This window comes from Asterias rubens, chromosome 2 (assembly GCF_902459465.1).
Source record: "Asterias rubens chromosome 2, eAstRub1.3, whole genome shotgun sequence".
In the NCBI taxonomy this organism is placed as follows: domain Eukaryota; kingdom Metazoa; phylum Echinodermata; class Asteroidea; order Forcipulatida; family Asteriidae; genus Asterias; species Asterias rubens.
In genome coordinates, this window is record NC_047063.1 from 7,275,955 (window position 1) to 7,301,361 (window position 25,407).

Sequence of the window (25,407 nt, forward strand, 5' to 3'; positions counted from 1 at the left end):
GTTTTTTGGGTTGTCTCGGAATTGAATTGCAGCAATTGAGTACGAAGCAATAAAGGCCCTAGCTCTCTAATTGTCACTACGTCCAGATACTTCATAAACAGAAATCAACTTATGAGCTTGAATACGGTGTACGGTAGTTCTTTGTTGGTGAAATCACTTTTAATAAAATCTCGATAGAAAAAGTAATCCACGCGCACAAAACCTTAGGATTGAATTGCAGCAATATAAGTACAAGGAGCGATAGTAACTGCTAGTAAAGTTCAAACACTTTATAAACAGAAATCAACGTATAATCTTGATTTTATCATAGAAAGAGTAATCCATGCGCACAAAACCTTGACATTCGAGTCTGAAAATTAACAGCCGAAACAACGGTGTCCTGATATAGATACAGGGCGAGTATATCTCTCAATCGTCCTCTAGATGGCAAATTGATATGTTAAGTGAAGTAGGCACAGTTAATAACACGGTGTACGGAAGTTATTTCTTGGCGAATTCACTAATCAATCCTTATAAGAAGAGTAATCCATGAGCACAAAATGTTAAAATTTGAATCTTGTGTCCCAATAGATGACAGTGCAAGTAGTTCCCTCAATATCGTTTTCTCGATGGCAAATAGATGTTGGTGAAGTAATAGGCACAGTTAATAACGTATTCTTGGCGAATCCACTAATCAATCCTTGTTAGAAAGAGTAATCCATGAGCACAAAATGTTGAAATTTGAATTATTGTCCTGATGCCAGGGCGAGTAGTTCGTTCTATATCGTATTCCCGGTGATAGATAGATTTGTTGAGTGAAGCAGTCACAATTAATATACCAATTGATCGGTAAGTCTGTTAGTCACTTACCATGTCTCGCCAGAAACCATATTTAATATGATATATATATATATATATATATATATATATATATACATTGCCTCTGAAGAAGGTCCGGATTGGATCGAAAGCTAAGGCCATCTACCCTATTCATTATATATATACATTAACATATGATTCCAATTGGTGCTTTGCGCAGTTTGGCCCTCATTCGACAAAATAATGAAATCCATGTAATGTACCGTAAGTGATTTGCCCTTCTGCACCATCGTGGTTATTGTGAACATAGTATATAAGTTCTTAGATGTTAGATGTAAATATGTTAAAGAAATACCACGGTAGGGTAAAAAGAAAACTCAGTTTCAAAAGAGTATGTTATTTTAAACTAGACTTATTGTTCTCATTAGGCTTTTAAATTTAAAGTTTAGCAATTCAGTTTTACTTTACTAAAATGTCCTTGATGAAGGTTCCAAAGATCAAGCATTAATGTCCTTCATTTAGGTCCCTATTTATTTGAGATTTCTTTCCGTAATATCACGGCATCATGGCGTAATGGGTTTTCGATCACATCGCAGGGGAAATGTTCCACGAAACTAATTAAGTTAACAACCTTCTAACCCACATTTAACAAGACACTTTCAGTCCATTAAAAAAAAGCAATTAAAATCCTGGACTCGTGTCAACCCTTCATTCCGAAAGATTGTTCTCGCCAGTGGTTCACTCCCGAGTCAGAGTTGACTCGGATCAGGATACGTCCCTCAGTGGACCTGACCAAGTTTAACAGAGAGTTCAAGATAGTGGGTTTTGAGGCATTGCACGGTGATGTATCAATCTATACTACCCACAAAGGTAGTAGACACATGGTGTTACCGTAAACCAAACAATCGTATATTGATCTGGAATATTTGTGCCCAAATTACAAAGAAATTTGTCAAACTGACGCATAATCCAGGTCAAAACCACATTTGTTACCAACTTCCTATGGTCAGTCTGACCCACAAATAAGTGAGGACCCTCTATGATCCGCTATTCGGGTCAATTGTGACCCGGAAGTTTTTACTGCAATTGTGACCTTGAAGTATATTGCAAGCCGGCACCATCGAGTTTTTTTACGAACAAGAAGGACAAACTGTCCCCATTTGAAAAGCACTACGATAGTGGCATTTTCGTATAGCGAAAGAAACAAGTTGCAACGGTCGACACAGTATATGACGTGCAAAATGATACAATGCTCTCTTTTATGATTAAATGATGGGAAATTACTCAAGACCCACACTTACTTGAGACACACCACTAACCCTTTTTGCCACCCTTCTACCTGTAAAAACAGCCATTAGGATTTACGATCGAAAATTGGTATCGATTGAAATAACATACTGGCCCGACTGCAAACATTATTTGGGATGAAATAGTTCCTGCAAATTTATTTAGCCATAAAAGCTTTTAAAGGCACCGGGCATGTTTGTTGCCAAAAGACCAGTATTCTCACTACTTGGTGAATCCCAACATTATGGCATCAAATAACAAATCTGTAAAAATGTTGGCTCAATTCGTCAGCGAGGTTGCAAGAGAATAATGAAAGAAAGAAAAACCCTTGCACAAATTAATGTGTGTGCTTTCAGATGCCTACAAAGTCTTTCAATAATTGAGTGAGAAATTACCCCTGTCTCAAAAACTACGTTACTTCAGGGGGAGCCGTTTCTCTCCATTGCTCGTTACCAAGTAAGTTGTTATGCTAGTCGATATTTTGAGTTCTTATATCAATAGCGTCCAGTGCCTTTAAACAAAATCCGAATTTTCTGTTCAAATGACCACACACGGTGGCTGAAAACGAGGCAGTAAAAAAGATGGGTCATTTCAGACTGATGAAGCTTTCATTCATTTTCAACCATGCGTTTATCAATATTTTTCCCCTTATGCACAAACACTCAAGTTCAGACCTTCGTTTGTCTCATTTCATTTTCTAAGAAACGACCACTCCAGTTTCTATATTATAGAATCGAGGGGGTTAGCAAATATACTTTGGTCTCATATGGGAAGATGTTCAAGTTGGTTGATAATTAACTTATTTATTGGTTTTCAGGAGGTTTGCAAAAAACATCACAGTTTTTTCGTCTTCAACGAATTGCATTCCGATAAAAATAAAACTGAAGTTGAACATGTTTGAAAATGTCAACATTTTATATTTTTAGTAATATTGTTATTTTGCTTTAAAGGGATGTCGCTTTTTCTGGTAGTTTTTCGCACAACGTATTAAGCCTACCACGAAAGCGTGCTTAGATCCAGAAAGAGCACCGGAGGCCTGTTGATATTATAAAACATTGTGAGAAACGGCTACTTTGAAGTAATAGTTTAGAGAGAAAGAGGTAATTTTTACCCCAAATTTGGATGTGAGAAAGACTCCGGGCATGAAACCTTTCTCAGCCATCTGAAAGCACACAACTCTCATGCAACACGGGTGTTTTTCTGTCATTATTTTTCTTGCAACTTCGATGACCAATTGAAGCCCACTTTTTTACAGGTTTGCAATATTTATAAATTATGTTGGGATGCATCAAGTGAGGGTACTCGTCTTTGACAAGTATTCTTGAAGCATGCCCTAAATGTAAAATACTCAAAGCGCAGCCGCGAATCGTTCCGAACATCCTATATTAATCAATACAGGACTCCTATATGCTACATTTTGGAGTAACGGAACAGTATGGCATAATGGCATAATGAAGTAAGACACGTGACGCGTGTCGACCAATCCAATGGCAAAAGGATCCACAAGTGCCGGTTCAAAATAATATTAATGACTTGTTATCTTACATAAAGTGTGGCTGATTGTCATACACATTCTATAATAGTAGAACAAAAAGAGAGTTTGATTTATCATACAGATTACTTAATAATTTACAATTTTAAAATGAGTGATAGAATTTTATCTCATAAATGTGTGCATGATCAGAACAACGTTAACAGTATAGGCCGTTTCCAAAATACCCATTACGCAAGCGCTAACTGTTGTTGTGTCTTGATCGTTAGCTAGACCAGCATGCACCTCATTCCAAGCCTAAGTCTGCTGCCACCTAGCGTTTATTGACTGTGACATACAGGTTGATATGCACTGCCTATATATATAGGGAAGACACACGTTTGGTTTACTCATAAACAGATATTAACTTAAAACCTTACTTGGTAACGAGCATTTGAGAGCTTTTGATAGTATAAAATATTGTGAGAAACGGCTCACTCTGAAGCAGCGTAGATTTTTAGAAAAAGGTAATTTCCACTGAAATAATTATGAGAAGACTGGTCTTTAAAGATTCTATGTCAGATTTTTGGCCCAAACCATTAAAAAATAGGTTGTTTTGAGTGAATGGTATTTCAAAGAGTATCACCCGCCCTAACGAAAAAAGGGTTTAACTTTTACTTTTAATGGTCAGGAACCATGACAAAAATTTAGAACGTTTCTTATTAAACACATAAGAATTGGTCACGTGATATATTGTCAGGATCCCGATCCCTAATTTTGAGCACTTTATTTCACTGCTACTTTAATTTGCGGACTTTTTCGAGCAATGGCTCAAATGAAAGCTTGTAACTTTCTCGACCCCCATCAAAATACCTATTGAATTTTAAATCAAAATCTTTGGGTCAAATCGGCCAAAAATCTGACATGGCATCTTTAACATACCAAACGTGTGCAGTGCCTTTAATAATTCCATGCGTTTGATGTGAATGTTTACATCCCCTACTATTCAGTCCTTTACAATGTCAAATACTTAACCTATTATACCTTCCTCCAATTATTTATATGTCCTTCTTTCATCAAGGAAATCTCGTTTCTAAGAACATTGTTTATATGCGGTTGGACATCTGAAGTGCTTTTAGTTTTGTCCATCTTTGACTTAATCCCAAGTAACTTAACTCCCGTAATATCAAAGGAGATGATAATTCAACCTAAGGTTAACAATGTATGGTGAAAAGAAAAGGATTATTTTTTTTTATTAAGAAAGCTTCTGACTCATGGATAAGGCTATTACAAAGGCTTCAAAGCCAGACAGAGAGATTGCCCGGAAATGCACATCTCTTTGCTTGAGCAAGAGTGACCAAGTGCTTTTTATTTTTCCTGCGGCCTCCCAGACCAGCAAAGACAGCGGTTTCTTCCTTTTCTATGATAACACTCATAATAGAATAATATAAAAATAGATAATCCATAGGATAGAGACGATGTAACCTATGAAATCATATTGTTTACAAGCAAAGAGCCACAGAGCTTGGGCTTCCAAGCAAGCAAAACAAAATACAATGGTTGGAAACTTACACTTTTATAGAAAATGCATTGACTGATTGCGAGCAATTCTCAAAACTTGTTCAGATATGGCTTCTTATAAAGCACTCATATACACATCACTCGGTGACGCTCAGATACTTCAAAGTTCAAAATTTTCCTGCAAGGCATTGGGAAGCTACTTGTTTTGTATTGATGAAGTACACTGTATATGAAACTAATTAACTAATATCACCAAGTCCACAATGTAATGGTTTACAATAGGTGCTGCGGCGCAAATTATATGGAGGTAATCAAACCAGGAACAACGGGATGAACCATTCCCTCTACGATAAGAGTACCGTGTTCTTTGTTAAACAACACGGGACCAACGGTTCCACATAGTGACCGATCGGGACTCGAACCCACACCAACACCATCAGAGCTTGAGCTGGGTTGTTATCGGCCCGGCCACGACATGTCAGAAATGTTATTGAAATTTGTGTAAATGTTTCCCATAGGAAATAAGGTCATTGTTGTGGTGCTAAAGAAGGACTATAGGATGTCATAACAGAGTATCCGCAAGAACATTATCATTGCACACAAAACTTGAACCAACAGTGCTTACAATGGGTGCGTTCATTTAGCTTCCCTGGGTCGACCTTACAGTGCTCACTCGGGTGTGCCCCTGACGCACTCCACAAGCAGGGTACTGGGGGCTGACCCGGGTGAGCCCCGTCAAAGCTATTCGAACGTTCCGGGGCAGACCGGGGTCGACCCAGGGAAGCTAAACGAACGCACCCTCTACAGAAACTGGGGTGTTTAAACTAACATTATCCGTTGTCACATTGCTGGTACAGAGAGCGAGTTATAGCACCTTTTAGTATTGTTTACGTAGTTCTGATGGACATGCGCACATTACCGAAAACAATAGATTTGACCTGGCGAGTCTTCTACCTACAAGCGTCCCAAAAATCCCCTATTAATTTTGCAAAAACTCGACGTGTTATTTTCACAAACTTGGGTTCTAACTGGCACCAAAACATGATATTGAATAGGGAGACGACCAACCAGGGCTCATTGGTAGAGTGCGGGCACAACAATCGGGAGGTTGTTGGTTCAAATCCTACTCTAGGTGTCTTTGTTCATCCCCAATTCGTTTAAATTGCCCAAAATCTTTTAAAACTGTCACATGTTAACTTAGAGTAATTATGTGTTATGGTAATCACAATTTAACACGGCCGGTCGAATGTCTGACTTGCACCAGCTGGCATTCTCAAGTGATTATCTTTTACATATCTTTCCCCAGCACAGCAAGGCCATTTCTCCAAGAATCCTGTTTAAAAATGTCACCGATTCACATGAAAATAAACAGCCGTCTTCCACTTGTCAATTTGCTTTGATTTCACCAAGAACACACGAAAACAGTTCGCCCGTGCCTGAATCCACATCAGCAACATTACTTAGCCACAAGACCCACTTTCTGGGTTATTTTTTCCTTGAGAAACAAACGTGCCTTCAGGACCAAACCAGTCATTAAAATTTACAGTGATTTTAACTGATAACCTTGTGTGGTTGTAGCTAGGTCTGACATTCTATGGGAAAACAGCGTTACTCGAAAAATTACACTACCCTTTAAAGTAAATGTACGCGTTTGGTAGTTACTCAAAACAATGAACTTAATTACTTGGTAACGAGCATTGGAGAGCTTTTGATAGTATAAAACATTGTGGGAAACAACTCCCTCTGAAGTAACGTAGTTTTTGAGAAAGAGGTAATTTCTCAATAAAATAATACAAGACTTCTAGCTAGAAATCTTTTATTCCTATCTGAAAGCACACAAATTCGTCCAACAAGAGTTTTTTTTCTTTCATCATTTTCTCGCAACTTCGATGACCGATTGAGCCCAAATTTTCACAGGCTTGTTATTGTATGCTTATGATGGGATACACCAAGTGAGAAGACTGGTCTTTGACAATTCCCAAACATGTACCTTCCCTTTAAGTACATAGATCATAATTTGACAAAGAGATGTGACATGTTATTCACATCCATACATAACATGCGTTTAAATTTTGAAACTGAAAAACGTTCTCAATTACCAATAAATAAATACTTAGAGTAAGGCTGTTTTGTACGGAAGCGTATTGCCGCCACATGAATAATTAAAATCTCTCTTATTGTGTACGTACACAATACATGTATATCAAAACCAAAGTCCAAAACTTATAGTGTACGTACACACTATCTTATTATGTACGTATATGATAGGTTTATACGTACGCGAAAAGTTATTGCGTAAATGTACGAGATAAATTTGGATTTATTGTGTACGACGTACACAACAAGGACTCATTGTGTACGTACACAAAGGACTCATGTATTCAATACATTCAGCGGCAACACGCTTCAGCTTTGCAATGGAAAGGCCCTGGTGGCCGGTGTGGCGGTCTCGGAGCTCCGGGGGTCTCAGAGCTTCAGATTACCAAATAAGGTAGTATGAGGTCATGCCGTGCCTGCGCACACCAAGCGAAAGCATTTTAGCGCCGTGCCGAGTACACTGTCGTAGTAGACTTAGGGACTAGTCGTTTATTGTCCCACGCGGTGAGATAGTCGAGTTGCAGCGGTGCTCTCCGCGCGCGAACTGCTGGTTGCGCAACTACTGCGCTGCCCGACTCCAGGCAGCTCGTGGTAGTCGCGCAACCAGCAGTTCGCTGCAACTCGACTATCTCACCGCGTGGGACAATAAACGACTTGTCCACAAGTCTACTCTCGTAGCTGTCATGGCGGCGCCCAATGTGTGGTTAACGAGTGAAGCGTATGCGACAGTATTGTGAAAAAGTAATCACGTTTATAATAAGTATTTTAGGAGTGGGAATTACAAAGAAGGTTCTTCTGAAAGCCAGAAAAGGGTTTTGGGCTGCCCCTCGGAAAAGCACTCGTACGATAAAAACAACAGGTCTCGAAGATTTATTCGTGGCGATAGGGGGGCGGGGACTCACGCCCGCAACGACAGCATGCTACGTCATCCCGGAGAACTTGGCACGCCAGAGATCTGAGACCGTGATTACTGCGTGCCGAAATCTCCGGTGACGTCACCCGGAGCTCTGAGACCGCCGGAGCGCTGAGGCCGCCACACCGGCCAACAACAGGTAATACATGCTCCTCAAAATGTTTAAAGGTCAATCCCCGCATAACGTGGTGAATTATAGTCTTCGATAAGTGGTACAATTCATGTTGGAAAGGCAGAATACATTTTGAATAATCTATTAGCAAATAATCATGACGAAAAAGGTATTGATATAATTAGCTACAGACAGGCAACATAACAGTTAATGCAGACACCACATCACACTTGGACTACATTCATTCTTGAAAAGTCGTCCAACGTATGAACTCGCACAAAAAAACAGTGATGTGAACCATATTATTTAGGGAGTATATATGTCTTCTTGAAGATGTGTTGGAGACCCAGCAGTAGCGATGAGACGACGCCTCTAACAATAGTTTAACCAGAACATTGAAGCCAAAGCGAAACTGGCGATATTATTTTGAACTCAAACTTAAAGCAGTGATGGTGGACCATATTTAGGTAGCTTGTATGTCTTCTTGAAGCTGTGTTGGAGACCCACGTAAACGATAAATATGAGATGTCAAGAATTGGGCAACGTCTTATACAAAGAAAGCACAGTTCCTTTAAACCAGAGCGAAACAGGCGGTATTAGAACTCACACAAAGGCACTGGACACTATTGGTAATTACTCAAAATTATTATTGCAATAAAACCTTACTTGGTAATGAGTAATGGGGAGAGATGATAAAAACATTGTGAGAAACGGCTCCCTCCTAATGAAAGTTTTCGAGAAAGAACTAAACACATTAATTTAGATTTCGAAACCTCAGATTTAGAATATGTGAGGTATCGAAATCAAGCATCTGAAAGTACACAACTTCGTGTGACAAGGGTGTTTTTTCTTTCATTATTATATCGCAACTTCGACGACCGAATGAGCTCAAATTTGCACAGGTTGGTTATTTTATGTTGAGATACACCAAGTGAGAAGACTAGTCTTTGGCAAATTACCAATACTGTCCAGTGTCTTTAAAGCAGTGATGGTGAGCCATACTATTTAGGTAGTTTGTATGTCTTCGCTTGCAGCTGTGTTGGATACCCACAGTATCGTTATTGAGCTGTCAAGGTTGGGGCGACTTCTTCTACAAAGACAAAACAGTTCCTTTAAACAAGAGCGAAACTGGCGGCACTTCAACTCACACTTAAAGCAGTGGATGGTGAACTATTAGGTAGTTTACGTCTTCTTGCAGCTGTGTTGAATACCCACGTACATATAGTGATAGATGAGCTACCAAGAATTGGGCATGGCAACGTCTTCTACAAAGAAAGCACAGTTTCTTTAAATCAGAGCGAAACTGGCGGTATTTGAACTCACACTTAAATATTAGTGATGGTGAACCTTATTATTTAGGTAGTTTGTATGTCTTCTTGAAGCTGTGTTGGGTACCCACCAGTAGCGATATATGAGCTGTCAAGGTTGGGACGACTTTTTCTACAAAGACAGAACAGTTCCTTTAAACCGGAGCGAAACTGACGGTATTTGAACGCGTAGATCACTGGATTGGCGCAGCAGTTGGTTGCTACCATTGCAACAGACAGCAAGTAATACCACTCGTTGAACTCCAAATCCAGCCAGCCAACATTAAACATGAAGAAGATCAGTTCGTTTGGCGTCCAGCAGATCAAGAATGTGACGAAGACGATCAGAAGCATCTTAAAGGTGCTACGTCTTGCACGGAGGAGTGACTCGGCCATGTCCGGTGCGTTTGCTCCACCGGGGAGATGCTGGGCTGCTCCCCGCTTCATCTCCACACTGATGCGAATGTAAGCGAAGAGCATCACAACAACTGGGATGACATACTCGAAGAAGGCAGTAAGGATCCCTACAGCCCTTGATCCTGGAACGGAAAGGCATTCGCCATCTTGTAAGATGAAGATAAGCATTAGATAGGACTTCATAGCGGCAGCGATGACCCAACAAATCGCCATGATGACCCCAACTTTCAGGCAAGGATACTTCATGAATACCGCCAGATACTTGAAAGGGTACACGATTGCAAAGTACCGCTCCATGGTCAACACCAACAGGTTAAAAGTTGAAATGACGAAGAAGTAAAACAAGACGAGGTTAGAGAACCAGACATGGCATAGAAACCAGCCTAGGGCGTCATCGGGAAGCGGACTGGGCAAAGGAACTTCGCTCTTCAAGAGAACCATTGTAGAGCCCAATAAATCAATCACTGCTTGGTGAAAGATGAAGGCGTTCGTACGAGTTTTCATTGATCGTACTTTGAAGATGACAAGACAAACAAGGCTATTCCCCAAAATGCCTAGAATCCCTACAAAAGTCTTGTATATACGCAGAGCTAATATATCCTCCATGTCTTCGCTGGAAATCTTTCAAGTGCTCAGAACTATACACGTTATTCTATAGGTTAGAGTATGTCGTGTCGTCTCGAAAAGATTGGCCATACTGACTTGTCTATACACACTGTAAATCAGTGATTACGTTATACCACAAGTGGGTTACTTCTTTGTACACATCGCACAAGTCACAAGTCAATATTGTAAAAGTAGCACATACAATGGACTTATAGTAATGTAATAAGTGAATACAAAACATCAAAGAGCATATTGTGCACCAACTTCAATAATAATTTATACAGTCAACTTTTAACTCTGGAATGTAATTCAACCTTTGTGAAGGCAACGATAAAGACACTATTGTGCACATGTACTCAATTGTGGGAAGGGGGCTGCAAAACCAAGAAATGGAAGTTCGAACCCCGTCTTTTAGATGACGCCGTAGTGCAGCTTGAGTCACTCTGATTTTTCAGTCTCATCACTTATGTTAATTAAGATGTACAGAACCCCCCCCCCCTTCATTCGCAGTTTATACAATTGTGACGTCCCTGAACATTATAATTGAGACCCGAGGGCTCACCTACAGGGTACAAGCTTTTATATATAGCTTTTCATACTTTTTAACCAAGATTGTACACATTTTCTCGCAGGTAAACCAGTTTATGAACTCGAAGAACATGTAAATTAATAAGAAATAACACTCATACGATGGAACACAGTATTGATTTTGATTTTACCCTTAAAAAAAATAACGGGCTTATTCCTCGGGTGTAATTCGTTCCCAAGAACTTTGGCACACCTTGGACATGTTGATCCATGTGTTGATCCACACGTTCTATGCATGGAAAAGCCAATAACACCGGTGTATTCTTCGGGTTAGGGCCCAGTAAAAAATGTGGCTTTCGTTTCCAAAACACATTAACCAGAAACATTTAATTGCTTCCCTACATAAATAACAATACAGTGGATCCTGGAGTTTGTAAGCGAGGGCACACCTTAACTTAAAAGTTTTCCTAAGATCTCCTATTTAATCTGGGACGCAGGATACACATTTTGTGAAGCATTATGATACACTTCTCAGATTCAATCTTTGGGGCATTAAAACTGATATTTTTTACATAAAAAGGTCACTTCGAAGTGAAATGTTTCCATACTGCTTTTATATAATTTCGAAAGCTGTTGTAATAGGCTTTAATAACCCAAAGTTGTCGTTGCCATTACTTTGATGGGATACAAAACTGTATTCCCTTTAATAGGGCCCAGGAAAAACATTTAAATTGCATAGTACATTTGTATGTGCTCTATAGTGGAACTGTTCACCTATAACAATTTCCAGAGACGTTTTATATTACTTTTACCCAGTTTAACATTTTACATTGTAATTGCATTAACAAATTCTCTTTTAGTTATTTATGGGGCTGGTTTGGGTCGGCCAATGGGAGGTGGGGGGGGGGCACACTTGCCGTTTATGTAGCAAAACAATCGTATTAAGTATGGGAGTATATCATGGTACAATGTACAGTGGATGTACATGTAGTCCTATATCGTAGTACGAACAAAAAAATGAGCGAACTCGAGCCTTTCAAGGCGTGGGAAACCTCCCCACGATGGGCAGCGCGCCCTGTCGCCCGGCAGCTCTGCGTCTCTTACGATCGAGCAATTACACAAAATGGCTCGTAAACCGGAGATATTTCGTTGACGCTCTACACATTACCTTGTTCCCAGTTTTAAATTGATTTATGAAGTTGGTTAATGTCTGATTTGCCCATTATTTAGTCATTTATTCGGAGCCAAACATGGGGGGGGGGGGACACGCACCAACCGACCCCCTTCCATTAGATATGCAATTTATCAGCAAAGTTTCTTATGTGTCCGTTAAGACTGAACGGGGGGCTATTATTAACTGCTCGTCAAAACCAAATAGTTATTTCCAATCAGAGAAATACACAATTTTGCACAATTTTGAATACCGCCCGGTTTCAAACAATAATCATTCCATACGTAGGCCTTTATTTCATTATTTTGTTCCGACCTCTTTCATCCTACAAGGTGCTTTATTAATTGCTTTTGATGTAGACTCATGATTTTTTTTTTCATATTTCATTATCGGACGCATTGATAGACTGAGCGCCATTTGTCGTTGTCGGAAATCAGTAATTTCATATAACCTTTAAAGATTTTCCGGAGGGAAATAATAGTATCATTCAAAGGTGACTTAATCTTCAATGTTTATTAAAAACCATATGAAACCACAATTTTGTTTTGAGTCTTAACAAGTACTGACTGACATCAATAGCATCTTAGCTTGACTTAGTAAAGACCAACAATACATTCATATTCCTTTGTTGACAATGATTAATGAACCGAGACTGCAGTGACTCGGTTTTTTGAAATAACTATTAAAGAGGGTATTTCTAATCCAATAAGCCTCTTTCTTTTTGGCCTTACTCTCAAACCTAATCCCATAATGAACTCAAAAGGCACGATCTTCCTTTACAAATAAAAAAGGCAGGAGGAATTATTGTGCAAATGTCATGGATAAATAAAAGTGTTTTTAAGTAAGCCAGCAAGGTCCTTTGTACAATACTGGACTTTTGATCAGAGCAAGAAAGTAATACTACCACATAAGTCATGAAGCACTAAGTTTGAGTTCTAAACTTTAGTAAAATTGTCAGTTAAATCACTGATGTTTGGTCTGTGTTTCACTACATGGAATCTCGATGATGCAGTAAACATATTGCAATGGGAGACTTTGGAACGCTAGGTGGCAGCAGACTTTCCATGTAAACTCACATTGTTTACTTATTGTTTACTTACATGTAACAATGAAGTGAAAACTCAGTTTAGCTACATGCTTGTCAATAACTAATAGTTATGCATGAAGCACATTGAAGCTCTTTTCACACCACAGCATTTTAACAAGGGTCCATTGCTTAATGTTAGCATGGTTGAGAAATTTTACCAAATTCACCTCATATGAAAGGAAAATAATGTTTATAGGTCCATAAAGGATGTCAAATTTGAGATTTCTCTAGGGACCTTGGACAATCCAAACAGTTTAAAACTGGACCATCCGGCGCAAATACGCACAACTACCTTCACTCTGCTTAGAAACCTCAACTCAATGTCTACAAAAACAAAAACTTCTATTTCCTAACTCAGTTTACAAAACAAAATTTTCTTTAAAGGGGTCAATTAATATTTACACAAGCTTGCAATAATGTTCTTCTGCAAGTTGTCACATAAGGAATGTCAGTTTCAGCAGGCAAAAGTTTTGTCAGCACCACCAACATAGACTGGATGAAAACTGTGCTTGGTTCAGGTGGTTATCCGAAAGGTCCAAACCATCTGCCTCTGATCAAGAAGCCATCACTCTCTCATCTCTCCATCTTCTTCTTCTTCTTCAACGCCTCTTACATACATCACGTTATTACATCTAGAAATTAAAGCAGAGAAAAGACCAAGTGAGAATCCACATTGATTAGATCTAGTACAGAAAAGTCACATAGCGACAGAAATGGGGCTAAAATTTTCAAAAAATTAAACACCCACATACATGTACTAGTACTTTGAAAGTCAAGAAAACCTAAAAGGTTTAGATTATCAAATTATCAGAATCTTGGCAAATAAAAAGTGCTTTGGATCTTTATCAAATATAAAAATCTAATAAAAAATAACCCTACGCCTAAAATAGACATAGATAAATAAAGAAAATCAGGTTATTAAAGTATAAGAATTTATAATTCGTTACATACAAAATGAGGTTTGAAATTATCCTGAAATATAAAGAATTCAGAAGGACAATTTGGTGTAGATTTACATAGGAGAAGATGGAAGTTGTAATTGAGCCTCACTAAAGCCAAACTGCATATCATGGAGGTAGCCATGAAATAATGAAGTACAGTATGGATTCTTATAAAATAGGCCTATACTATATAAGATCTACAGCAGACATGAATACAGAAAGTAAACTAAATAAAGTTTACTAAGGGGTTTGGGTTGTCAAATTATAAAAATCTATAGGAAGACAGGCATTTAACAAAATAACAGCTGTCAAAAACAGTTACAATCTACAGTGTACATGGAAAAGACAAACTGTATACAGTATACACATACAAGTAAAGTACACACACAAATATGATAGAATTATCAATTATCAATCACATCATCATTGCAAATCATTCAATTATCATGGCATCATGTAAAAGCATCATAAAAGGCAGTTTGTACTTCTGTAGAAAAGGTTGTGAATGTGATAATCATATTACATGTATATCCACAAATCAAGTCAATTCAAATCACTTTAAATACGCATGGTGCATTAATGTAAGAAAATAGAAATGGCACATGGTATTAATAAATGCAGAACAAAAAGGGTTGTGACTGTGATCACCATACAATATCCAGTCCACAAATCAAATCAATTTAAAGCACTTAAATTAAACAATCAAAGAGCAAAATCTGTATATAAAGGAACGTACATGGAAATGGCATAAATAGATGGTATAGATAGATGTTGAAAGGGTTGTGATCACCATATACATGTAATATTATGTCCACAAATCAAATCAATTCAAATCAGCTAAATCAATTCAAAATATCAATCAAATAGCACTGACTGAATCATCAGGCACATCATGAATTGTAATCAGCAGAGTGTTACATTGTAGAGTATACATGAACGATCATTGAAATGGCACATGACATTAATAAATGCAGAAAAGTTTTTTACCATAATAATATCCACAAGACAAAGCAATTCAAATCACTTCAAAATTAATCATAGAGCACGTTCTGTAATGACCATGCATATGAATCAGTATGGCACATAGCATGTGATAGTAAACATGGCATACAAGAAACAACATAGAAATGGCACATGATAAATAAATGCATAAAGGGTTGCGTTTATCATAATAATATCCACAAAACAAAGACATTCAATTCACTATGCAACAGATCAAACATGTTAAAATGGTAAACAAAGGAAAGAACATAGAAATAGAACACGATATTAATAAATGCAGAAAGGGATGTGATCATCATATAATATCCACAAAACAATCAATTCAAACCATCTTAAATAAACAATCAAAGAGCAAATCTACATCATCTGACACAAAATATTGGCACAGTGTGACATGTCATATTTAGTATACAGGAAAGAAATTGGAAATGACACATGGTTCAACTCAGAGGGCTAGTGAACTTAGCAGCTTTTGGAGCTGCTTAAGCGTATGGGTAGTTAAGCACGCCAACAATTATGCTTACCAGAATGAGGTTGCCAGCCACAGTGCTAGCAATATTACTATGACTGGCATCCTGCATTATTTTGCTAAGCATAACATTGTCAGACAATATTTTCTTCTTCCTATGAAAATGGGCCCAGTCCTTCACCGGGACATTCTTTATTTTCATGTCCCACGCATGTCAACATTCTGGACTAATTCTTGCACTGAAACACTACCAGTATTGTTGAAAGGTTGACATGGTTTCAAAAGAACTGATCTTACCAAGTAAGCTTGGGCGGTTCCAGAGATTTGGGTCTCGGTTCCGGTTCCGAAAAAAAGCTCGGTTCTGAGACATACCCGGTTCCAATTCAATATAAAACATAAGCCGCCCGTCCCGAGCTCACACACACACAATTGAGCCGATCTATTTTAACTGAAAATAACCAAGTTAATCAGACATCGGTCCCGAGCTCACACACACACAATTGGAGCCGATCTATTTTTAACGAAAATACCAGAATACCCACCCCAAGTCAATCAGACATCGTGCCACCGAGCACCTATTCTCCCTGCATTTAAACAAGTCTTTGATTTAGCCGGCAGTACGTCCTTTGTGTAGCAGTACGTCCGTAGTGCAGTACGTCCGTAGTGCAGTACGTCCGTAGTGCATGCAGTGTGTCATCTCTGTACATACAAGTGTACATGCCTGTACATGCCTGTACATACAGTACTGTGTGTTTTGTGCATGGGGCAAGCTTTTATGAATATGGATATATCGGCAGCCAATCACAACGTGCTGTTTATTTGGACTTTGGACTCTGTACATGTACATGTATATGCATGAGATATACATGTATAGATGCCTATGCATTGGAGGGGGCTGTGCACTGTGTATGCAGCCACACGTGATAGTTGATACTCATGTCGGCTTGAAGCCTTTGCACACTGTATCTGCGGTCACCGCTTTCAACATCAAGCCTCAATTTCTAGAGCCGGTTCGTCGCAGGAGCGGCTCCACAGAGCCTTTTATAGTTGGGACTCGGTCTTTTAAAATCGGAACCGACAAAAGCGGGTACCCGGTTCCACAGACGAGTGGAACCGCCGGTCCGGTTTTCAATTTGGAACCGGGTAGAACCAGGTAACCGAAGGAACCGCCCAAGCTTATTACCAAGAATGAGTATCACTACTATACCTGATTAGAACTTCCCCAAGGTTTCCCTGAAATATACTGTCAATGTACTCCTCTGTGTTTGCAAGCTGCAACAATATCAAACAATAACAATTAGCACACTCATAAATACCTCAGACAGTTTCGCTATTCCTATTGGTGGAGAGCGCGTCACGTGGGTGTGTATAAAGCTTTGTTTATGACCGGTAAAAAGTTTTGAAACATGGGCGTGACACGCGAGCTTGCACCTGTTCTTATAAGGCAGTTTCTTCATTCTTATTGGTCGAGAGCAACGACTGAAACAGTTGTGCCACATCACGCGATACGCGAAAGGCGCACAGCATTCCCTTATAAGGAGTTGGTAACCTGAGGGCGGCGGAGGGCTTTACTATTTCATAGCTGGAGGGGTGTTGTGTTGTGTTGAAAGAAATCATTAAACAATTATAATTTTTGCATTTATTTAACTTTTTGACCAAAAAGTGTTGATGTTTTTGACCGAAAAGTTATTTATGAATGGGAATCAAAGTGTGTTGAATCGGTTTCGTTTAAACCCGCCGGCCGAGGCCTGGTTCTCGATAATTTTCCTGGACTTCGTCTCTGTAAAATTCTCAAGAACCAGGCCTCCTTTGGATTAAACCACTAGTTGAAAACCTCTTCACCACACATTGATTCCCTTATTTAAAAGGTGTTTTTTTGTTAGTGTTGATGTGGGGGGGGGATGCTTTGCAGTGTCGAGATAGATGTACATGCACTTGAGTAATTCAAAAGGAGAATATCTTAGCGCACTGAAGGCCTGGCCAACTAGTACGACTAATGTTGAAGCTGTGACACATGTGTCCTTTAAAGAAACATGTTGCCTTGGATCGGACGAGTTGGTCTATAAAAAGCATTTGTAACCCTTTTTTATAAAATGCAAATGACTGGAAAGATGTTTTATAAGTAGAATACAATGATCCACACAAGTTTGCCTCAAAATTGCGTGGTTTTCCTTTTACTGTGCGAACTAACACGGTCGGCCATTTATGGGAGTCAAAAATTTGACCCCCATTAATGGCCGACCCTGTTAGTCGACGAGGTAAAAGGAAAACAGTGCAATTTCGAGGCATGTTTGTGTGGATCATTGTATTCTACTTTACCAACATCTTTCTACCCAAATGCATTTTATAAAAAACGGTTACAAACGCTTTTCAAAGACCAACTCGACAGATCCAAGGCAACGTGTTCCTTTAAGCAAGACACTTCACCATTGCTTCGTTTTTCGGATGGGACGCAAAGCCGTTGGTCCTGTGTGCTGTATAACGCATGTAAAAGAACCCAGTGCACTGATCGAAAAGATAAGGGGTTCGCCCCGCTGTCCCTGGATGGATAGTAAATTTCACTCGTAGCTCAGACCTAATATTTTAATGAAGAGCTTGTTGCTTAACTCACCTGTAGGTTCATGTAGCCGTCCACAGAAACCAAGTAGCCTTTGTATTCCATACCCCACTTCAGCTTCACCATGACTGGTTTACCCGTCAGCCCATTAAGAAAGGGCTTAGGGTTCAAGGGAAGCCCCATAGCCTGTAAATGTCAAGGGATATACAGGTTAACTCATTGTTGTTTTTAAAAATTATGTATCGCACACGCACAATTTAAATTAAAATTTCATCTGCAAAAAGGGGAAATGTCAAAAATCGTAACAATTTCACAGGCCTCACAAGGCAATTTGATTTTCCAACAGGCACTTATTCCAATGGAAAATCTTAAAGTTTTTTAGGAATTTTTGAAGGGGCACCAAGGTAAGGGGCAACAAAGACCAAGGCCTCTGTGGCCTCTGTGCAAGTCCAGACAGAACAATCAAGTGACATTGACACTAGTCACCCAGGCCTACTGTGGGCTACTAAAAATTGTGCAATCTACAGTACAATTTTGTTTGAAGTGTCAAGTTCTTTTGACGCCTGTGAATATTCATTAATTGACCAACAAAAGTCTGGTTGTAATCACTGCTGTCATGTCTATTCAAAATGATACTTGACCCTGACACTTGTACCTTTTAAAAGACATTTTGTACCATCAAAGTCATACTTTTTCACTCTGGAATTGCATGCACCTTGTTTCAAGAGGGTCACGCTGCCAAAATCACACAGCCTCCTCATTAAAGACCCAATGCGACTCACATTAATATTTGAGCACCGCAAACTTTTTTTTAATTTTTTTGTTTTGAGGGGGGGGGGGGGTCATTGAGTCTGCATAGGCCTTGTATTGCAGGCTTTCTGGGTATGGTTCAAGGTTCGAAGTGACCGTATTTTTAATCTGTACTGTTTATTTAACATGATTAGGCGTGTTCAATTTTCACCTAGGATGTTTATTGTTCAACTCAATACTAGACAATAGCACGCGAGTGGCGCAATGTGAGATTTAGTGACAGTGTCATTCATTATATCATAGTTCTTTTTTTATTTACTTCCAGTGTCTTTTTCTAATGTCATGTTTGGTGGCAGTGTGCAACTGTTTTGCATATTATAATTAAAGCCCTTACAACTTAACAACTTTTTCAAAAGTATAAATAACGCCAAACTTTGTGTCAAAACAATTCTACCTCCCCAACCTAAGTAATCTAATTGTCCGTGAAAACAAATATTCTAAAGAAAGCAGAAGTGACTCTACTGAAACTGAACGAAGTAACAATGGCTCACTTAAAAAATAAGGTTGCCCGCCGCCCCGCACTCTACAACAAGTACAACACATGACGAGTTGACTAACTCCCCGGTCGGGCACAGAGGACGAGTTAACCCTCCTCGGCCATGCCAGGCATTTTATTTTATTTTAAATTTACCCATCCCATGCTTTTACTTTTAACTTGTATACGACCCACCCCAAACCAGAAATAAAGACGTAGAACTTACCGCCATTTTGAATAAAGATACAGTTGACCTTTTGAAACAAATTATCTTCGACTAAGTCGAGAAAATAGCAACACACATGCACACACTTTTTCACGGACAACAAAAGCGCCACCGTCGGCTAAAAACGACACAACCACGTTTCTCTCGTAGGCTGGTCCCCTGCTTTATCACAAGCGCAAGTAAAGACAGGTACTTGTTTTTTAGAACCAGCTATTTCATTGGATACAATCATTTCATTGGATAAACGCTCAGTGACGTAAGATTTTTATATCTGTGTTTTGATTGGTCCGGGGTGACGTTTGGTCGTATGGGGCGCTTGCACGGTCGATAATAGCTAGGTAGGTGAAAGGTGAAGATGGACGTACTGTGGATGGACCGTTTTACGCACGAAATGTGACGTCTGATGTTCAGACTACGTCCCTTTTCGAAACCACGGCTTCAGCTCCAGATTCGGCTCAGGCTAGCTTGGCACCGCGGCTGTTTTGACAATTTTTACGCGTGCTTTGCGTACATTCTCAGCCAGAGAGCTTCAGACTAGAGGACGGAGCCTGAAGCCGAATCCAAAGCTGAAGCCGTGTATTCGAAAAGGGCTTACGTTTCTCATCGATCCTTAAAAATCGCAAGAGGGCGCTCTAGTGTGCTTCTAAAATAACACAACAAACCACATGCACTGAAAAGGAAGTTGACACAAATCGAATAGTCCAATTCAGTTATAATAACGGGAATTGATACCTAACTAAAGAGAACTGAACGAACCATCAAGATATACATCATGGGGGTTACCTGGTAGGGATATTATTTGTCCTTGTCTGTTGACTGTTGTAATGATAGAGATCAATAATTAATTATTAATTAGGTATATTCTAAATAATAAGTCTATTTGGCTATTATATTATTATTGCCATTGAATTGATGGTGAGAATGGGAAATATGGGTTCTCTTGTTGTCATGCCTGTTTCTGCCATTGTTTTTTTTACTCTGCTGAGTGATCATTGTTTTAATAATTATATTTCGTTCAACATCATCATTTAAATTAGTTAAATGGTTAAGGCTTAAGCTAGTATAGTAAATTAGTGCTACTGGGTGTTACTGCTAGAGCTATGCTAGCACGATCTAAATAAATCTGAAATTTTTAATTCACAAAGTTATTATTTATTGATTCACGTTTAATACATCAATTATAATAATACAATATATAATTAACAACTAACGAGTTAGTACAGCAAGACTAGGGCTCTTCTTTACTTATTTTTGAAATTTTGCATTCTCCTATCGTATCGGACTAATCTACTAGTACTATACTAGGGTATGTTCGATTATCCTCCCCGGGTCGACTCCGATCTTCCCCCGCTATGTTTGAAATTGAATAGCTTTGGCGTCATTCCAAGAGCTCTCCTGGGTCAGCCTCAAGTGCCCTGCTTGTGGAATGAGTTACTTGGGTTGGGGCTGACCCGAGGTGCATGACTTCACCACGAGATGGCGAGTGATCATTCGATTAGCTCTTGTCAGGGGCTCACCCGAATGAGCACCGTGGGTTTTAGTTGTGATAAAGTAACCCTCCTCCTGACGGCGGCCCGTCGTCGGGAGAACTGTTACGTTATCACAACTATGTGGGTTTGACACAGGGATGCTAATCAAACGCACCCATAGCTAACTAGCCTACTTACTACTAACAACTAAAGCTTGTATTAAAGCTTGTTCATACTTTCTACAAAAGCTTCGAATGAAGCAAATTTCCTTGCATGACAATTGGAAAGAGAGCGCATACCGATTCTTGTGTTACCAAACTTCGCTTCGAAGTATGAACCGGGCTTTACTCTAGTGCAAAATTCAAAATGTGAAACAGAATTAAACGAGTACAGAGCCCCAGTAACTGGGTCTAGGAAGAACAGAAAAAAAGCTACGTGTCATGTACTTAACCAAATTACCATAAAATAAAGAGCCCTCTTGTGACACTCTGCTTTACCTTGAATAAAGGCCATAGGTTTTTGTTTTTTTAATTTTGAAGTTTATTGAAAAAGAACTGTTCACTTTTTACTTATTTTAAGTGTTTGCCAGTGGTCTGTGACTGAAAATAAGACAGTTCAGCAAATGGTGGAAATGCTAACCCGGCGCATTGAGGTCCTTGGTGCTGTCAAGACGGGCAACTTCTGTGTAGATTGCGAGACTTATCAGTCGGCACCAACAATGAGTAAGAAATCTATCAAGTTTAACATTTGGAAGTTGCATTTTACTAACAACTGATTTGTAGGAACTTCAAATAAACATGATTGGAATGAATGTATAATATTATATTGTTGTTTGATAACTCACAAGTTAAACTGACTAGTTTATGTTTAAATGATTTTGAGGTTGAACAAAGGAAAATTTTACTATAGCGAGATTTGGACCAATGACCTCCAGATTACTGTTCCAGTGCTCTACCAACTGAGCTATCTAGCCCTATGTTGGCAGTCTCCCTATTTTGTCAGTACAATACCTTTGCTCAGAGAGGCCAGTCAAAAGCTAGGCAACATTGCTGTGTAGCCATTAAACACCATGGAGGAATCACACCTAGAAGCTTACATCACGCCAAGTTTACGATACAACCTTGGAAGCTGAAGCCTAGGGAGCAATCAAAGGGGATGTGACCTTTTATTTCAGTCATCAAATAATAAACCACAAGGGAAACTGACTGGGTAAATTTTTAATGATTTGGACTTGAACCAAAACTTTATGGAAAAACACTTAGAAGTGTTTATTCTCTTGGGTTGCTTTGCAATGGTTCACACTCGAGTCAAAAGTCCTTTTCACAGAAACTCTGTATTTTCTGACAATTTTGTTTCCAAATTTAGCAAAATTTGTTTTCTGTAAATTTCCAAATAGATGCTTCTAAGTTGGTTCATCTGATGCATAACAGTGAGCAGCCAGTGACGTGTTATGGAATCACAGATACTGGTGCTCATATTATCACCGATAATCATTTTGATGGCATCATGCAGAAACTTAAAGGTATGTGAATTAAGACGATTTAAAGTCACTGGACACTATTGGTATACTCAAATTAATTGTTAGCATACAAAATTACTTGGTAACAAGCAATGGAGAGCTGTTGATAGTTTAAAACATTGTGAGAAAACGGCTCCCACTGAAGTAACATAGTTTTCGAGAAGGGGGTAATTTCTCACTCAAATAATAAAAGACTTCAGGACTGGAGCCGTTTTTAGCCATCTGATGAAAGCACACAAATTTGTGCATCAATGGTGTTTTTTCTTTCATTATTCTCTCTCAACTTTGATAACCACTTCAGTCCAAATTTCCACAGATTTATTTTTGTATGCATGTTGTATGGGATGCACCAAGTGAGAATACTGGTCTTTGACAATGACCAAATGTGTCCAGTGCCTTTATAGGTCCCTCTTCTGGTCACTCAAATTCCCTCGGGGGAATAGACGTATACTAGTTACCTCATTGCCAGTCAATATGTGTATAATATTTTACTTGTTTTCAAACACTAGTCAGTAAGAACCCTTGTTATTGGGTCTAGGCTCTAGTCTTGGTACAACAGAATAACTTCTAGCTCTTAGTCAGTAAGAACCCTTGTTGATAACTTTCTCCTGTCATGTTTGCATCTAGGATTTTACACGCCAAGGAAATCAGCTCGAATGGAATCCAAAGGGCAGCGCTTTGACCTCGGAGACTTTGTCATCAAGGTTGGGATTGTGTCCACCGGACCACACACCAGAGGAATACTTATGGAGGTAAGGTGTCTGGGTCCCCAAACTTACCAAAAGTACTCTCTGGTCTAAACATCACCTGGCCATCGAGGTTGCAAGACAATAATTAAAGAAAAAACACCCTTGTTGCACAAATGTGTATGCATTTAGATGCCTTTAAAAGGCTTCAGGCCTGAAATCTTTTTAAAATAATAATTTGAGTGAGAAAAAACGCTTTCTCAAAAACTACGTTACTTCAGAGGGAGTCAATTCTCACAATATTTTATACTATCAACAGGTCTCAATTGCTTGTTACCAAGTAAATTTTTATGCCAACAATTATTATGAGTAATTACCAATTTAGTGTCCAGGGCCTTAAAGCCATTGGACCCTTTCGGTAAACAGTTTTGTCCAAGGCCCACACTTCGTGTATCACAACTTATATATAAAATAACAAACCTGTGAAAATTTAGGCTCAATTGGTCATCGGAGTCGGGTGAAAATAACGGGAAAACCCACCCATGTTTCTGCACGTTTCGCCGTGTCATGACATGTGTTTAAAATAAATCTGTAATTCTCGATATCGAGAATTATATTGATTTAATGTTTTCTCAAAAAGTAAAGCATTTCGTGGAATAATATTTCAACATTACCTTCTGTAAACCCTTTAAAATAATTTGTAAATATGTGAACTTTTAATTTGTTATCTGTACCGAAAGTGTCCAATGGCTTTAAATACTATTTGTTATTCTGTTTTAACCAGGTGGAATACTCACCGTGCATTGTGGTGACTGACTGCTGGCATCTTCTTAATGAGTTCATGCAGAGTTTTATGGGCAGCCAAGCTCCGAGTCTCCCCAACTCCCTGATGGCCAAACAGGACACACCCGTTACACCGATTGATACCATGGTGCAGTACCTTGAACACTTTAACAACTTCAGGAAAGGACCTGCAAACAGATGATGTGTTTATAATGCGAACATTACTGCGGCGGCGCTTTGTTTGTCTCCCTGTTATGAGCGGGGCATGTTGTGGCCGAGTGGATATAATAGGCCTATTCGGAGTTCCAGCTGCGCATGTCTGTAACTGCTGATAACGCAATTTGTTGCTCTCCCTTGACCTTTGGACAATACCCGGATGCTTGGAATTACACCCAGGCCACAGAGGCCATGCCCTTCATTGCCCCTGGTCTTGGCCTTGGTGCCCCTTCAAAAGTTTCCCATTGACTTAAAGATTTTCCAATGGAAGTGCCCTTTGCAAAATGAAATGGCCTTGCCTTTTCCAACATGTACACAATTGAAATTCCATGGCCTGAGGACCGAACTCAAGCTCTGTCGGTTCTGATCAGCAGAGTATGGTGTCAAGTCCCAGTTGTGTCACTTGTGTCCCGGTTCGCCCGGGTGTTACTGGCTTGATATAGACTGTGCAAGTCTCGCGCAGATTTGAACTTCCGGGACCATTGTGGTCCCAACCTTATGGAGTTTTATGTTGGGGAGACTTTGTTTTGTCCATTACTTTAGTTTAATATAGTTTATGACCATAAAAATGACATATGTTGTTAAAAATGTAATACTAATTAACAACATATATAAAAGTAAAAAAAAAGTCAACATAATAACGAAGAAAAACCGATATTTAAACTTGACCTCAGGTCAGGGTACTTGTAAAAAATTAAGAATTTGTGCCCATCTCCGATTACAAAACTTACGCAGACGCTTGTTTTGGTCGCGCGGGGTGGAAAGCCTTTTCATTGGTCGCTTAGGTGTCGGCTTCCTCTTTAAAATGCGTCACGCGTTTATCTAACGCCCTTGCGTCCATCGTGCGTCCGCGTATAAACCAGCTTTCAGTAGTTTCACATTCGGGCGTAGATTTACAAAAGGGGTTTCAAAACATTTAAGATTGTGTATTTGTTTAAA

The 25,407-nt window shown here is 39.2% G+C and overlaps 3 protein-coding genes across 3 annotated transcripts; 1 reads left to right on the forward strand and 2 right to left on the reverse strand.

The window, feature by feature from the left end:
- Positions 1-9,548: 9,548 nt before the first annotated feature.
- Positions 9,549-11,959, reverse strand: LOC117307069 (kappa-type opioid receptor-like). Its single transcript, XM_033791721.1, has one exon. The coding sequence runs from the start codon at positions 10,527-10,529 to the stop codon at positions 9,555-9,557; it is 975 nt and encodes a 324-aa protein (XP_033647612.1). The 5' UTR covers positions 10,530-11,959; the 3' UTR covers positions 9,549-9,554.
- A 763-nt stretch (positions 11,960-12,722) lies between these two features.
- LOC117307070 (small nuclear ribonucleoprotein F) lies at positions 12,723-19,949 on the reverse strand. Its single transcript, XM_033791722.1, has 4 exons — positions 19,796-19,949; positions 18,339-18,470; positions 16,935-16,999; positions 12,723-13,947 (listed from the first exon to the last, which is right to left on the reverse strand). The coding sequence occupies exons 1-4, from the start codon at positions 19,799-19,801 to the stop codon at positions 13,881-13,883; spliced, it is 270 nt and encodes an 89-aa protein (XP_033647613.1). The 5' UTR covers positions 19,802-19,949; the 3' UTR covers positions 12,723-13,880.
- Positions 19,950-20,455: 506 nt separating this feature from the next.
- Positions 20,456-25,067, forward strand: LOC117306992 (mediator of RNA polymerase II transcription subunit 20-like). Its single transcript, XM_033791606.1, has 5 exons — positions 20,456-20,581; positions 21,844-21,986; positions 22,661-22,786; positions 23,411-23,535; positions 24,254-25,067. The coding sequence occupies exons 1-5, from the start codon at positions 20,568-20,570 to the stop codon at positions 24,452-24,454; spliced, it is 609 nt and encodes a 202-aa protein (XP_033647497.1). The 5' UTR covers positions 20,456-20,567; the 3' UTR covers positions 24,455-25,067.
- Positions 25,068-25,407: the final 340 nt, after the last annotated feature.